Source organism: Miscanthus floridulus, chromosome 1, assembly GCF_019320115.1.
Source record: "Miscanthus floridulus cultivar M001 chromosome 1, ASM1932011v1, whole genome shotgun sequence".
In the NCBI taxonomy this organism is placed as follows: domain Eukaryota; kingdom Viridiplantae; phylum Streptophyta; class Magnoliopsida; order Poales; family Poaceae; genus Miscanthus; species Miscanthus floridulus.
In genome coordinates this window covers 10228450-10243257 of record NC_089580.1, presented here as the reverse complement: position 1 = coordinate 10243257, position 14808 = coordinate 10228450, and the positions used below count along the sequence as shown (strand labels likewise).

The 14808-nt window shown below is 51.3% G+C and overlaps 2 protein-coding genes across 4 annotated transcripts; one reads left to right on the top strand and one right to left on the bottom strand.

Annotated features, from left to right (window-relative positions):
* The first annotated feature begins 626 nt into the window (after positions 1-626).
* Positions 627-7498, top strand: LOC136541660 (protein FLOURY ENDOSPERM 6, chloroplastic-like). Of its 3 annotated transcripts, none has more exons than XR_010780446.1 (9): positions 627-1609; positions 1697-1771; positions 1852-1973; positions 2443-2634; positions 2718-2950; positions 3511-3656; positions 3741-3888; positions 4392-4878; positions 5456-6847. XR_010780446.1 is itself a non-coding variant. In XM_066533696.1 (9 exons), the coding sequence occupies exons 1-9, from the start codon at positions 648-650 to the stop codon at positions 7096-7098; spliced, it is 2043 nt and encodes a 680-aa protein (XP_066389793.1). In that variant the 5' UTR covers positions 632-647; the 3' UTR covers positions 7099-7498. The 3 variants fall into 3 exon arrangements, 2 of the variants coding, with proteins under 2 accessions (XP_066389910.1, XP_066389793.1); XM_066533696.1 differs by lacking the exons at positions 4392-4878; positions 5456-6847 and adding exons at positions 6855-6923; positions 7003-7498 and having other exon boundaries at positions 632-1609; XM_066533813.1 differs by lacking the exon at positions 4392-4878 and having other exon boundaries at positions 5456-6845.
* Positions 7499-7775: 277 nt separating this feature from the next.
* On the bottom strand, positions 7776-14355 carry LOC136541781 (protein NRT1/ PTR FAMILY 2.11-like). Its single transcript, XM_066533908.1, has 3 exons — positions 13909-14355; positions 13564-13781; positions 7776-9563 (listed from the first exon to the last, which is right to left on the bottom strand). The coding sequence occupies exons 1-3, from the start codon at positions 14063-14065 to the stop codon at positions 8163-8165; spliced, it is 1776 nt and encodes a 591-aa protein (XP_066390005.1). The 5' UTR covers positions 14066-14355; the 3' UTR covers positions 7776-8162.
* Positions 14356-14808: the final 453 nt, after the last annotated feature.

Sequence of the window (14808 nt, the reverse complement as noted above, 5' to 3'; positions counted from 1 at the left end):
CACGGCTGCGGGCCGTGCCAGGCACGGGCACGCTGCCTAGCGGGCCGGGCCGGGCTAGTGCCGTGTTTTTTAGGGCCGTGCCCGTGTCGGCCCATCGGGCCTGGCCCATTTGAAAAACTATACTCCACACGCGGTCTGGCGGCACGGACGACGTCCGAGCGGCGCGAGCCTGCGTGGGCACACGAAACGCAGCGCAAGCAAGGGCGTGCTGACGCGAGCACGGGCGTGGAGTGCAGGCGCGTGGAAAACGGAGTGCAGTGCGGACGCTAGCACTCCCGTGAATCATCACCTTATTATTTCACCCCTCTATCCCTTACCGTGTATATTATTAAATCAGGCGTGTCAAATAGAAGGTTTTAATAGTGGCGCCTAACCTTGCGGGCCGGATCGAGCCGACAGGCGACAAGTCCACGTCCGGCGACGAGAAACCAAACCAAAAGCATCACGAGATTTGCTCTCTGTCACAGATGTCGCCGTCGCCGTCGCCGCGGCGGGTGTGCCAAAAACGATCACATCGTTTCCGGATCGAGGGCCCGGGTGATCCATCCCTGGTACTGTACTCTGTGGTCTCTGGTAGGCTGGTTGCCACGAAAACTCTCGAGCCGGAGGGCGCAAAGTTCCGCGGCGAAAACTGATGGAACTCACGCATGGCGCACGAGGGCAAACCGCTCTCCCATACGCGACGCGAGACGGCGAGAGCCACTCGACCGTTCCGCGTGGGGTTCTGGACTTCTGGGCCGCGGGAGGCTGCAGCCTGCAGCTGTAGCCAGCGCAGGCAGGCACGGTCGGTTCACAGCGCGCCTGACGGCTGGGCCTGCTTGGGCGAGCGCGCGTTGGCGTTGCCGTTGCGGCGTCGCCATTCGATTCGCACGAGGCGCAGAGCGCGGGGGGAATTGGCATTGGCTCGCCACCAGCTGCACGCCCTCTCCTCCTCATCTTCCTCTCCCTCCCGTCGCGCTCTCGCCTCCCTCCTCTGCCTGCCTCTGCGCTTCTCTTCACTTCAGTTCTCCTCCTCGCCGAGCGGGAGCGCCGAGAGAGATGCGACCGCGATGCCCACACTCGTTCCCTCGCTGCTCCTCCCAATCCCAGCCCTGATCCTACCCGCGCCACCTCGCTGCCACCCCCGCTGCCGCTGCTTCGCGCCCGCCCCGCTCGCCGCGTCGTCCACCTCCTCCTCGTCCCCGCACTCTTCCAGGCAGCCATACTACCGCCGCCACCGCCACGAGGCCCCGAGCCAGACACCGACGCCTGCGCCACGCCCGTCCTCCCAGCCGCCGCCGCCGCCGCGCGACGCAAATGCCGCCGCGCCCCGCGCTCGGGGCCAGGAGGAGCTGGAGGCGGCGATCTACGACTTCATGTGCCGCTCTGCCAAGCCAGGAGCCTTCCCCACCCGCGAGGAGCTCGTCGCGGCGGGCCGCTCCGACCTCGCGGCCGCCGTCGCGTCCAGCGGGGGCTGGCTCTCCCTGGGCTGGTCCTCCACCGCCGCGGAGGGCCCCGCCACGACGGCTGCGCCGCGCTCGTCTGGCGGGGGCAACCCTGACTACCCGCCCGAGACGGGCGTGTATTACCGTGGTGACCTAGTGCCGGGCTCGGTGGATGACTCCGAGTGGTGGGTGACTGGGATTGCTCTCTGCTCTGCTGTGCCCTTCTATGTCCTCGCGCGATGCCTCGCTGAATTTCGCTGTCTGCGTTGCAGGGAGGAGGAGGATGACGACGACGACGAAGAGGAGGCGTCATCATCTGGGCGGGAGCAGGAAACAGAGGAGACCAGGTGGGTGCCTGCTGAGGCTCAAAGCTTATTCAATCCCGTGGTGTTCTGCTGGTTAATCAAGTTATTCACGGCTGTTGCAGCGAGATCAGGTTCAAAGCAGGAATCGAGGGGATGCTCAGCAGGCTGCAGAAGGATAGGGAGCGAGCGCGGCCACCTCCACGGAGTAGTACCCACGACACACAGGGCCAAAGTGACGATGATGGTATGTGGGTTTAAATTTTCAGAGAGTATGAGTTCTTCAGGAACATAACTTGTTTCCAATTGTGCAGTTTTAGTAGTACTTCCTTGTCAAACTGTAATATGCCGTGATGATTTGTGGGTTGTCCATTTAAGGCTGCACAGCAAACATAACCTTTTTGTCAACCAAGTGAAAATTGAATAGTGACAGGTTATTCTGTGATCCATCGTATCACTGATGTTCATGTTGATGTTCACAGTTTGCACCTTTCATGTTATGATTGAAATTTTGACTAATTGCAAAAGCACCACTGAGTTATTTTGTTTTCTTCTTTTTTTCCTTGCATCAACAGAAGGTTCACAGCAGTTAGTTTCAGCCTGCCCTCAAGTGGGCTATGAACTACAAACAACTGATTTAGCTTAGCTAGTACTGCATTTCATTTTTGTATATTTAACTAAAATGACGCAACTATGTTGCATATGTACAACTTTAGCTGGCAACAGTGGCACCCCTAGTCATACAGCGGCTGGTGGCAGGCATATTCCAAGGGTACCTGAGAACGGAAGTGTCCATGGATCTCATTCTCAAAATGGAACAATAGAGGGCAACAGCACCTTACAGAGTTTGAGCAATGATGCATGGAAAACATGGACCCTTGACAAGGGTGGTTTATCTCATTTTGAAGGTTATATGTCTGCTTCTCATCTTTATTCTATAGTGCATCATATTTGTTACATAATTGCTTGTTGACATATTTAATTTCTGCAGCTGCTGAGGTCCTACCTACTGAAAGAAGAAAATTATCCCAACACGATGACATTGCATCTGTGCAAAATGACGTTCAAATGTCATCGAATGGTGTGGCTGTAAGTGATTATCCTAGTGATGGTGTTAGCACTGAAAGAGATGAGATACATTCACGTCTTCAAACTCTGGAATTGGACCTTTCTGCTGCTCACAAGACATTAAGATCAAGATTTGATAAAGTTTTATCAGATATGGTGTGTATCTCTTCAAATTATCAAATTCCTGTCTAAAAAGTTTTATTGCATTCACTTTTCTTTACCTGTTCTACAGTTGCTGGCCTTTATTGACTATTTTCTGTACACCAACAAACCTGCTGAACCCCCCCCCCCCCCCCCCCCCCCACACACACACACACACACAGAGTGCCAGCTTATGAAGACACACCTAACTGTCATTAGAAAATAGTGCAAACAAATGTACAAATGATTGCAGTTGACAGTAGAGGATGCTCCCTTGCAGTGTTGAATGTTTTCTGTCTGTAGTTAGCTGCAAATTAGTTGATGTTTCATAGTTTTCGGAGGCACAATAAGCAAACAGCCTGTCAGTAATGACCTCAGGAAATTGTTAATGTTTCTAGAGGCATTGTACTTGCCAGCTGTATTCTAAATATCTTGTTTCTTTTTCCACTCAAATGGTGATAAAGCAGGTGTCGAAGTTACATCTCTGAGATGTTTCTCATCTTGATCTTATTAATGGAATTATATTGGTCTCTCTAAGCAAGCAGGCTTTCTTAATTTGTTGTTTACTTTTTCAGTCAAATAGTTATGGAGCAACTGTGCTGGATGACATCTCTGATGATTGGGAATTTGAGGAGACAAAGGTAATGCAGGCTCAGGAGGAGCTAAGATCAATCCGGGCTAAAATAGCTGTGTTAGAAGGGAAGATGGCACTTGAGATATTGTATGCCCTCACATTAATCATCTATGCTTCATATTTCATCTCATTCTCTCCTACTTACCCTATATAAATCTATCACATCATCAGTGAAAGGAACAAAATAATTGAAGATAAACAAAGGAGGCTTGATGAAGTTGAGAAGGCACTGAGTGAGCTCCGTACTGTTTGTATTATGTGGGCCAACCCTGCTTCAGATGTTTTAGTGGTTGGATCCTTTGATGGCTGGACAAGTCAAGTAAGTGCCTACTCCAATCTATGTTGTAAAAACTGAAAAATTACTAAGGAATTACAAGATATGTGCCCATTCATAGATACTCTTTTTGTTGTTGTTGTTGTTGTTGTCATCCTTAGTATAATATTAAGGCCCTGTTTGGTTGAGCTGTGGCTGTGGGAAAAAGCTGCTGTGGGCTGTGAGCTGTGGAAAAGCTGCTGTGGGCTGTGAGCTGTAGAAAAACTGAAAGTTGTTTGGTTAAACAAGTATAAAATATACCTTTTATCTTTATCTCTCTTGAAACAACTATGGAAGAGCTTTTTATTCCACCAATTTCGAAAAGCAGAAAGCCAAAAGCCAAAAGCAGGGTCAAACCAGCTTTCAAAAATAAACTACGGAAAAGCAGCTGCTTCTGAAAAAGCACCCTCCAAAAGCAGCCCCTTTGGTTGGGCTTTTGGCTTTTGGGGCCAAAAGCCAAAGCCAAAAGCCCAACCAAACAGGGCCTAAGTTTATTCTAATGAATATAGGTGCTGTTAAAGAGATGATGCTTATAGCTTCTGGTATTTTTTTCGCGAACGTGCCTTGCACGTGTTTCATTAAGAGGAAAGGATGGTGTTTGTTACAAAAGCGCCTTTCTGCCGTCGAGGATGGCGAGAGGCAACCTAGACAGCTCTAGAACGCACAACCACCTACGTGATATTACATAGAAAATGTGAGAACCACGACATCGAAGGTCTCTCAAGCATTAAACAGAATGAGCAGGGCAGCCAAGTCGCCGTTACCCACAGCAATCCAACAGTTACCTTCTTCAACCACCATACCGGCCAATGCTTGTGGCAAAGAATGGCAGGCGTCAACAGGCGTCAACAGGACAGACAAGACCAGTTGTTGTAAAAGACTGCTAAATGGAAACTTGTATGGCTGGTGTGTCCACACATCTCAATCACATTATACCATAAAGGCAGTAACAGTGACTTGGATGTGGATAACTGGATACCGGAAACCTCGTTTCAGGTACACTTATGTTGCATAGATGCACTTGTACCCTATTCAACATGGCCTTCTAATCCCAAGGAGCCACCATGAAACCACATCAGTGAATCAGCCTACAAAAAGGAGGAAAAACTTATAGAAGTAAGGGATGGAAAGCCTATTCCATGTGCTTCTGTCCATGGACAACATGTTGTAGAAGAATAACAATATTTGATATGTTGAGTTTAGTAATCATGCACTGGTGACGTTAAGGAATACACAAGTTCTCTTATGTGCCAATGAAACTGGTAATGTTTCCACCTTTCTAGTACCTAGTCTTGGACAACTTGGTTTGGACGGCAGAATATTGCACATGGCTTCACCCTAGGTCTAGGCTTTATCACCTTTATATATATTCGACCAATGTAGTGACCATTAATCCTTGTCTTGTCACACTGTCAATAGTAACTATAATACCCAATTAGCTGGATGCCCTTCATAAGCGCATTTCTGCCTCACATTGGATGAAAAAATAACCCCCTGCTCCCTTCCTGTGGATTTGTAAGTCCAAATGTTGCAAGAAACTGAGAGTTTTCTCCTGGTTTTTACTAATGGACAGACTCAACACTAGGAACATCCTTAGGAGGAAAAAGCTCAAGCTGGAAGGCAACTACAACTGTGTCCTTTGCAATATGAATGTTGAAGAAACAGCCTTTCATCTCTTCTTCACTTGTTCTTTCAGCCAACACTGTTGGCAGTTCCTTGGCATTCAGTGGAATCTTACGACGGATTGCCTACAAATGATGACATAAGCCAAACAAGCTTTTCCATATCCTTTCTTCATGGAAGTGTTCATTATCTCTGCATGGCAAATCTGGAAGCAGCGCAATAACCTCATTTTTATGAGAGGACCTCCTTCCTTCTCTTCCTGGAGAAGATCTCTCAAAGATGAAGCTTGACTACAAGCGTATAGGATTTCTGGAAACAAGTGATCTGTTTTTCTCTCCTGGGTTGATTCTTGTGTTTAGCGGTTCTTTGTTTTTCTTCTTGTTCTAGCCTCGCTCGGGTTTAGCTGAAGTGTTTTCCGTTTGTTTTGCTCAGTGTTTGTTTTTGTGTTTTAATAAAATCTAACAGCGGGGGCTTCCCCTGCTGTTTTCGTGGTTCAAAAAAAAAAGAACGGTGGTAGATACAGCCTGCTCCACTAATTATTATGGAACTATTTTCTTTAGACACATAGCGTAGTTTCAGCTTTGATTTCCTAGATACAAGTCATTTTAGGATTCATACAGGTCAAACATTTTTAACATTGGCCATTACATGATGAGTCAGGTAGATTGACATCATAAGATCGATGTTGGTAGATTCATCTTGAGAAGCACTTCATAATATGCTTTTTTAATAACATATTTTCATAGAAATTGCTACTCAAAGTTCCACTTCATAGATTGTCAATGTCTAGAACAACTTATATTTACGATTGGAGGGAGGAAGATTCTAACTATGTGGAGTGCATAATTTATATATCTGCTTTGAATCGTGTGTCCACACATTGTTAGCTTCATGATAGCGCATAGCATGATGCCTTGGTTACATTCTAGAACAAGAAATATATTTTGTTGTTTATTACTGCTGAATTGCTTGTGGGCAAGAACACTTATCTGTAGGACCATAGATCTTTGTATGGTTGTGCTGGATTTTTCAAACTTTTCTTAATGGTCAGTAGTTGGGTATAGTATTGCTGAGTTCAATGAGGTTCACCAATCCATGTTTGCTGTCCTTGTAACTAATGACCAAAGCAGATTTTGAACCAAAAGGCATACTTTGATTCTGTTTCCAAGCAACAAATACAAAGTCGATTTTTGCAAGTCATGTTTGGTGTAGGAAATCTACTGGCGCTAGTGTAACTCACTGCTTGCATGATGGTATCCATATATTTGAAAGATAGTCCACATATGTGATTATTCCTCATTGCCATCTCATTTCTAAGGATAATAATCTAATTCTAAATATCACTGCAGAGAAAGATGGAAAGATCAGAAAACGGCATGTTTTCCTTAAATCTGAGACTGTACCCTGGTAGATATGAGGTAATCATCTGCCCTCTTACACCCAATCATCTATATGCGTACATCCTCTGATAGTTTCCAGTTTCCAAATGTGCTCCAGATTAAGTTTATCGTTGATGGTGTTTGGAAGAATGATCCGCTGCGACCCACTGTGCACAACAATGGGCATGAAAACAACCTTCTGATTGTCACTTGACTTGAAGTTTGCACCCCGGTAGTGTTTTTGTAGATCATTTGCCTAGCTCCTTGTCGGTATGGTTGATGCCAACTGATTAGATCGGTCCCTCCATGTAACTAATCAGCTTTCCCTTCAGTTTTTTCTTTCTTTTCTAGATAGGTGTGTACAACATAAACAGTGGGGTGTTTGAAATGTGTCACCCTGTTGAGATAGGAGAAGAAAGTAGTTGTGTATTCTTTTCTTCCCATCGTTCTCCCCGGTGTTGGTCCAGCTTCATGATTCTGGTTAACAATGTTGTAATGTACATATGCTGTGAAGGTGGTCTATTATCGAAACTATTCAAAAGTTGTTTGCAGGAGTTGCATTATCGACGTGCTATGTTTATCTGCATCTAACCCCAAATAGGATGCAGCTACCAGCTAGGAATCGCCGGAAAGGTTTTGTTTGCGGTGGGAAGGGTATTTCTTCCAGCCAAGGTAAAAACATCCTAGGGTCAATTTTATCTTTGTTGCCTCTGCGTACGAAGCTATATTTTTGACCGAAACGTACGAAGCTATATTGTAGCTGAAGTGCTGAACGATGACCAGGTTCGGCATGAAGACCAACCGAAAAGTGAACTTTGAAGGCATTCGTTTATCCAGGTCAGCGTCACTGAAGTGAGAAGGCATGTCATAGGAGCAAAATGCTTGCAATCATAAGCTGGTAACTGAACTAAAGCTTTCATTCAATCTTACATCCATTTGTACTTCAGTTTAACCACTTACAAGTTACAAGAAACCAAATCTTTTGTTTCTTTCTCCTCTTTCATCAGCCACTTGATCATCCTATAGATTCAAATGAAAGGACCAGTAACAAAATTATAAAGTAATAAACAAAAAAAGAGGCGTCGATATCAAACAACTACTATGGTAAACACAAATAATTATCACGACCTTATTCTAAGGTCCCCTTTTTTTCTCCTCTCCCAAGGCCACAACATAATTACCCAAGCCACCAACCAAGTTGCCATCAAGGACCACACAGAGCTCAGAGCTCATTCATGCCTGCACTCGTGATCGTGAGACGACGGTCACCTCGGCGGATCAGTTGCTGGCCCCCTTGAACCTGTACCACCTGGCGCAGATGACGAAGTAGATGAGGTTAAAGACGCCGATGCCGGCGATGGTCCAGTAGAAGAGGTCGAGGCGGCCCTTGTTGAGGTCCTGCGCCAGCCAGTTCTGCCCGGACCCCGTGGTCCGGTGCACGATGGTCACCAGGAAGCCGCTGAGGTAGTTGCCGAGCGCCAGGTTGCAGAAGGCGAGCGCCCCCGCCACGCTGCGCATGTGCTCCGGGATCTCCTTGTAGTAGAACTCGATCTGGCTGATGAGGTTGAATGCCTCCGACAGTCCCAGGATCATGAGCTGCGGCACCATCCACAGGCTGGACATGGCCGAGATCGCCCCGCCGGTGATGGTGGTGCCAAGCGTCGGCTGGTTCAGCGCGATGGCACGGCGCCTGTCCTCGACGATGGCCGAGATGACCATGGCGACGGTGGAGAGCGCGATGCCGATGCCCTGGCGCTGGAGCAGCGTGAACCCCTCCTCCTTGCCGGTTATCTTGCGGAGCTTGGGCAGCAGGAGGCGGTCGTAGAACGGGATCCACAGCGTCTGCGCGAGCATAGCGAAGACGGTGAACGACGCGGCGGGGATCTGGAAGCCGCCGCGGCCGAGGTGGCGGTCGGACTGCAGCGCCGAGAGCACCACGTACGTGGACTGCTGCACCACGGCGACGTAGTAGATGATCCCCGTGGACCAGACGGGCACGATGCGGATGAGGCACTTGACCTCCTCCACGTGCTGCACGCTGCAGAGCCTCCAGGGGTCGGCGGGCGCGGCACCGCCGGGGCGCACCTCGTCTGGGGACGCCACGATGGCCGCCTTGTCGAGGCAGCGGAACTGGTCCGTGTGCGCGAGCTTGGTGACGATGGCGCTGGTGTGCGGCGGGTCGAAGAGGTCCTGCTTCGGGTCCTTGGGCTGCTTCAGCGACCGCTTCTTGAGCGCGGCCGCCAGCACCTGCACGACGCTGGTGAAGGGGCTCCCCTCGGGCGTCACCCGCACGTAGAGGCGCGTGCCCATGAAGAAAAGCACGCAGGCCAGGAACATGAGCGCCGTCGGGATGCCCAGCCCGATGGGCCAGCTCACGTTGCTCTGCACGTAGATGATGACGGTGGCGGAGATCATCATGGCCGCCGTGAAGGTGAAGTAGTACCAGTTGAAGAAGCTGTTGATGCCGCGCTTGCCGGACTCCGTGGTGGGGTCGAACTGGTCCGCGCCAAAGGGCATGCTGCAGGGGCGGATCCCCGCCGAGCCCAGCACCAGGAACGCGAAGGCGATGAAGAGCACCGCGAACTGGTACGACGTCGCCTTCTCGCAGGTCTCGCCCACGGCGCACTCCGGCGGGTGCAGGCTGTCCGCGCCGGCCGTCAGCGTCAGCAGGAACATGCCCTGGTGGTGGATGCATGGAACCAACGAGTGAGCAGCATGCCAACATTGTAGGAGTAGTTTGAACGCGATGAATCATTTCAGTAGCATCGAAGCAGGTCTACGTAAGACAGAATCACGAGTCTTTGGTCATGTGGATCTCTCCTTCCTGCCGTATACGCACGCGCTTCCAATCCCCAACGGCCTAACTCTCGTAGCACATTCTGAAACGACAAAAACCTCGTGCTCCGCCGTGGGCACTGCAATGCAATGACCCAACCGCCGCCGGCAACAGGACAAAGTGTCACCAGCGAAGCAAACCAGCAGAGGAGGCGAACCTCTAATTGACGCCTGTCATGGTCTGCTGTGTCACGTTACACGAATGGAACGGGCAAGTGTGTCAATCCCGGTGGCTCCATGCCTCCATCGAATCTCCTCGCCTCTCCGCTGGTGAATGTGTCTGTCATTGTGCAGCTACAGCTAGTTGGCGGTCAGATATGTCCGGACTCCGGATAAGGTGGCCAAATCATTTGGGCGCACATGGCGGCCACAATCCACATGAGATGCGAACACGCACTGCAGCTTCATTCTCGTAGCATAGCCATACTGCCATAGCATAGGGGACCTCAGTGGAGTTGGAAATCCGTATATTTCTCTCGAAGCGGAAGAGAAGAATCTCTCTCGAGTATGGACTGGACCTCGACAGTCGACACTACTATTTTATTTTTATACGAGATGGGATCCGGACACTATCATTTTGCTGGCCCGCATCACGTGTTCTGGCCGCGCCGCGCTGCTCCTAGCCGCCGCCCGGTCCAGACTTCCAGCCAGACCAGATGTCCAGACCCACACAAGCATTCCCCGTCACGCGTTCCCACGGGCCACGGGCACGTAACGCACCGAGACGGAGCCGCCGCCCGAGCCCCCACCGACACATCCTGCCCAGCGCCCACCCACCCCACTGCCGTGCACGGCTCCGACGCCACTGCTCCGCTCGCCCGGCACCACGCGTGTGCGTGTCGTGCCGGTGCCGGTGCCGCGTCACCCCCACGCGGCCGTGTGGGCAGGGCACCGGCTCCCACCGCACCGGCGGCCAGGAGCACGAGCGCACCTCCACCCACGCCGTTCCCACAGCTAAGTTAGTGGCGAAATTCCCTCGCGCACCCACCATGACGTGCGGCCGTGCGGGGTGTGAGCCCATGACACCAACGTGTCCGTAACCGACGCTGGCACTCCGGCATACAAGTGGTGGGTGGTCAGGGAGGCGACACCGGCGCGGCAACGTACGCACACGCGTAGTACGTACAGTACGTGGATGCCGGCATTGCACCCACCATGCCCATGTAGGAGGAGTACACGTAGTACTGGGTACCAGATCCATCGTTTTCGGCCGCAGCCAAGCAGGCGATCGAGAGAGATATTTGCCTGTCCTGGCCGACGTACCCCCGCACTATCCCCGCGCACAGCACGGCAGGCCACCACTCCGCAGGCAGGAAGCAGAACCGGCCCTAGCTAAGCTAGCGCTACCTTCACCACACCAGTCAACAATCTCCGACGGCTCCACCTCATGACTCGTCTCGTGTCCAGACGCCAACTACAAGTGAGCACACCATACGTACTGTGCTAGTGACTTGTGAGAGGTCGGTGCAGTTAGTTTGCGGTCGCGCCGAGACGTATCCGCCTGCCTGTGAAAGAGGAAGGAACTTTGTGCAGGCGCCCAGGCGGTGAGACCCTTCCAAACGTGCGTATTCGCGCACCGCGCCCCGTACCAAACTGTGCGCCGCACGTCACGTCGCTCCGGCGGTGCAGTGCAGCTGTATGTTCGATCGGTACGTGGGTGATGCCGATCGATCGATGAGAGAAACCATTTTGCGTTGGGTTGAAGCGTGGAAATCTGGCTAGCCGGTGAAAGATGTGTTTACGGGGACAATACATTGCAAGTCCACTTCGCGGCACGCCGAGGCAAGGTGATCCTGATCCACCACCACCCAAACATAATTTTGAAACACAGCTAGCTTGTTTTTTATACGATGGGCATCTCTGAGGTCCGACTGTCTGAGCATGCTCCTTGTGACCTTGCATGTTTAGAACGGGCCCAAGTGTGCGGCATGGGTGGATTAGGATGCCAGCAGGCTGCTGATTGGGTCTGGGCAAGTAGGCATTCGCATGGAGCATTATCGTACTGCTAATGGTAGTACTAATCGAGCTTATTTTTTTCCACAACGTGGCATTGCCCAGTGCTAATCGAGCTCAATCATCGTTGCTAATGCTACGTACTTATACGTGGTGGGGTGGGGGGCAACTAGCGAGGCTATGCCTATGCGCATGCCTCGCTAGTCAGTAGCTTGTACCTACTGAATAAACCCGTAATGTCAGCTGATGATCGACAGGATAAAAAGCAGATGGATTAGGTCACTACAATACGGCTTAGCGCGGCGCTAATCATTAATGCTGCCGCGAACTGGAGTATATAATTAAGGGCACTTTGTCATGCTACTTTGTGGAATTAAAAGGCAAAGTGCGTGATAATGCAGGGACACGCACACGGGGCTAGCTACCCAGGCCAACAAACGCTGGTGGGTTTTGTTAGCACATAGTACTATGTAATGCTGAGATATTTAGCTCTGCCACCGTGTTTGGTGTGAGACAAGTCAATAAGCGCACTTAACATTTATTTTCACACTTAAAAAAGAAACACTTTTTTCAAAGATGTAAGGAAGCTTCTGCAGGCTGTGTGTTCTGTCACAAAATAAGTGCATATGGAATCCTAACAACCATAGATATTTGGAAGATAAGACACGGGTCTTTTGGATATATGAATATGTGCACGATACTAAGCTGAACCCGTGAAGACTAATTCGGTCGAGAAAACCGGACGGCGTGTCTCGAACAGCACCAATCCAACCACCAATTTGACCCGTTAAGACGCAGGGTTGGTAGCTGCTCCGTACTACACACTCTCTACACGTCAAAGACAATTTCAAAACTGAAGACGACTGAGCTCCAGCTTTACACAACACCGATAATTAAAATTCGCCAAAAATCCGCTCAAATCGCACTTAAAAAAGGAAACCAAAATCACATTCGAACCTGCATTCGTAATTCGATCCAGATAAGGAAACCCACTTAAAGCTGATTTGAAATAAGCTCGCAGACAAACTTGCTTGCATCTCTGTTTGGAACGGTGCAGCTGGCCTACTTGGTGGTACCCAAGTCTTGTGATCAATAAATGGCCTGGAAACTCAGCTGAGCCAGGACGATGGTGCTGACGCTATGAATGATTAGTGCGCACGTCGTGCTGTAAACTACCGCACTCCACATCCATCTCCACCCAGGGCATGTTTAGTTTACAAAACTTTTTGCGTAGTACACATCATATCGAATCTTGCGGCACATGTATGGAGTATTAAATATAGACGGAAACAAAAACTAATTGTACAGTTTGGTGAGAAATAGCGAGACGAAACTTTCGAACCTAATTAATCCATAATTAGACACTAATTGCCAAATAAAAACGAAACTGCTACAGTAGCCGAAACCCTTCCAGATCTCCGTACTACATGGCGCATTCGTGTTGGAGAGAGGTTGAGGAGAGGGAAAGAGGAAGAAATTCTCTCAAGAAGCGACCACGAGGCAGTGAGCGAGCGTGCACGTGGGCGCTCGTCCCATGTGCCGCCCATCATCTTCTCTTCTCCAATCCACCCCAGCGGATGGAGAGGGACAGTGAAAAAAAACAAAAGAAGAACAGCTCGGCTGCCCGAGAGCGAGTCCAACTCGTCGCAAGGCGGGACAGAGCACAGAGGCCGGCACCAACCCCACCGTCATCGCAAAAGCTGAATCTGATGACCCCGCGGGCAACGTAACGAAGGAACCCGTCAACCACCCTGCACGCCGAATTCCGCCCACCTACCCCACCCCCGAAATCCGACCCGCCGCCGGCCTGGCTCGGCCCGGCGGCAAGGAAGGAGGGGGGGGGGGTGGGTGGGGGTGGGGGGTGGAGAGAGAGAGAGATTGCGGTGCTTACGATGAGGGATGCGACGGAGGCGATGGCGAGCGCGAGGTAGCGGCCGAGGTAGGCGTCGGAGAGGAAGGCGCCGATGATGGGGGCGAGGCTGGTGGTGCCGTTGAGCCCGTTGAGCAGCGTCGCCGCGTCCACGCTCCGCATGTGGAACACCTGCGTCAGGTACACCAGCAGGTTCGCCGACGTGCCCAGCGTCCCCAGCTTCTCGAACGTCTCGTTCCCTGTATGGTGTAGGCAAGCAACCCGCAACCGCAATTCAATTTCACTCGCCGCCACCACCATTGCCACACACAAGTACACGACACAGGCGAGAGAGGGAGGGTGAAGAGCAATTGGCAGCGCACGCACCGATGATGAAGGGCATGGCCTTCCAGCCGTGGTACTTGACGGCGGGCCGCGGCGGGCGCGGGCTCTCCTCGCCGCCGCCGTTCTCCAGCTTGTCCACGTCCATGCTCTTGAGCTTCCGGGACACCTCCTCGTCGTCCCGCCCGCCGCCCACGCGCATTCTTCCCCTCCTCTGCTTCCTTCTTCTTCCCGGCCGGGGGAGACGAGACTCTCGAGCGCGCCTCCCTTCCCCTTGTGGTCTCTCTGACTCTCTGGCGCGCGCCTGCCTGTCAGTAATGAGAAGAGCATCATGCCTACCGGTTTATAAAAAAGGCCTCCCCAATCCCACCACCCGCACCCAGGCAGCACAACAGCAGCAGTGGCGTTGCAGTCAGTCACGGGGTCCAGCAGCTGGGGAATTTTTTTTCTTTCCCCCTCCACTCATCCACCACCCTGGCTTGTCTGTTGGCAAGGTAGGAGAGGGAGCGCCTTTGAGTCGAACGCAAGGCGAATTCCTGGCGCGCAAGTGAGTGCCCAAGTGGTGGTGGTCCTCAGTCACCGTCGTCATCGCTGGTCGCGAGGAGGTCTAGGGGTTTTGGAACTGTTCGCTGGTTTGTGGTTTCAACTTCCAAAGCGACGATGCATACGATCCCTATGGTGTTTTTTTCTCTCTCTCTCTCTTCCAAAAAACTACGTTTTCACCGCTAGCTAAAGGTCAAGGTCTGCCGTTGCCCCTACAGCCAACTTGGTGTTCTGAAAGGCATTTCTCTGGTAGTCACGAGGAAGGGGGGATGGTTTCGGATAGAGTTGGGCCCGGGGCCAAATCCTGAAATTCCTGATCTGACTGTCCTCTCCTCTGCTGAGAAATGAGAGCCATGAAGGAGTGGGGAATTGGAGGGGGGGGGGGGGGGGGGGGGGGGGGGG

Coding starts and splice junctions, on each gene's coding strand:
- LOC136541660 (XM_066533696.1), top strand. CDS start 648: ATGGCGCACGAGGGCAAACCGCTCTCCCATACGCGACGCGAGACGGCG. Junction 3,657..3,740: donor AAGATGGCACTTGAGATATT/GTATGCCCTCAC, acceptor TCACATCATCAG/TGAAAGGAACAAAATAATTG. Junction 3,889..6,854: donor TTGATGGCTGGACAAGTCAA/GTAAGTGCCTAC, acceptor ATATCACTGCAG/AGAAAGATGGAAAGATCAGA.
- LOC136541781 (XM_066533908.1), bottom strand. CDS start 14,065: ATGCGCGTGGGCGGCGGGCGGGACGACGAGGAGGTGTCCCGGAAGCTC. Junction 13,782..13,908: donor GGCCATGCCCTTCATCATCG/GTGCGTGCGCTG, acceptor TACACCATACAG/GGAACGAGACGTTCGAGAAG. Junction 9,564..13,563: donor CCTCCGTCGCATCCCTCATC/GTAAGCACCGCA, acceptor ATCCACCACCAG/GGCATGTTCCTGCTGACGCT.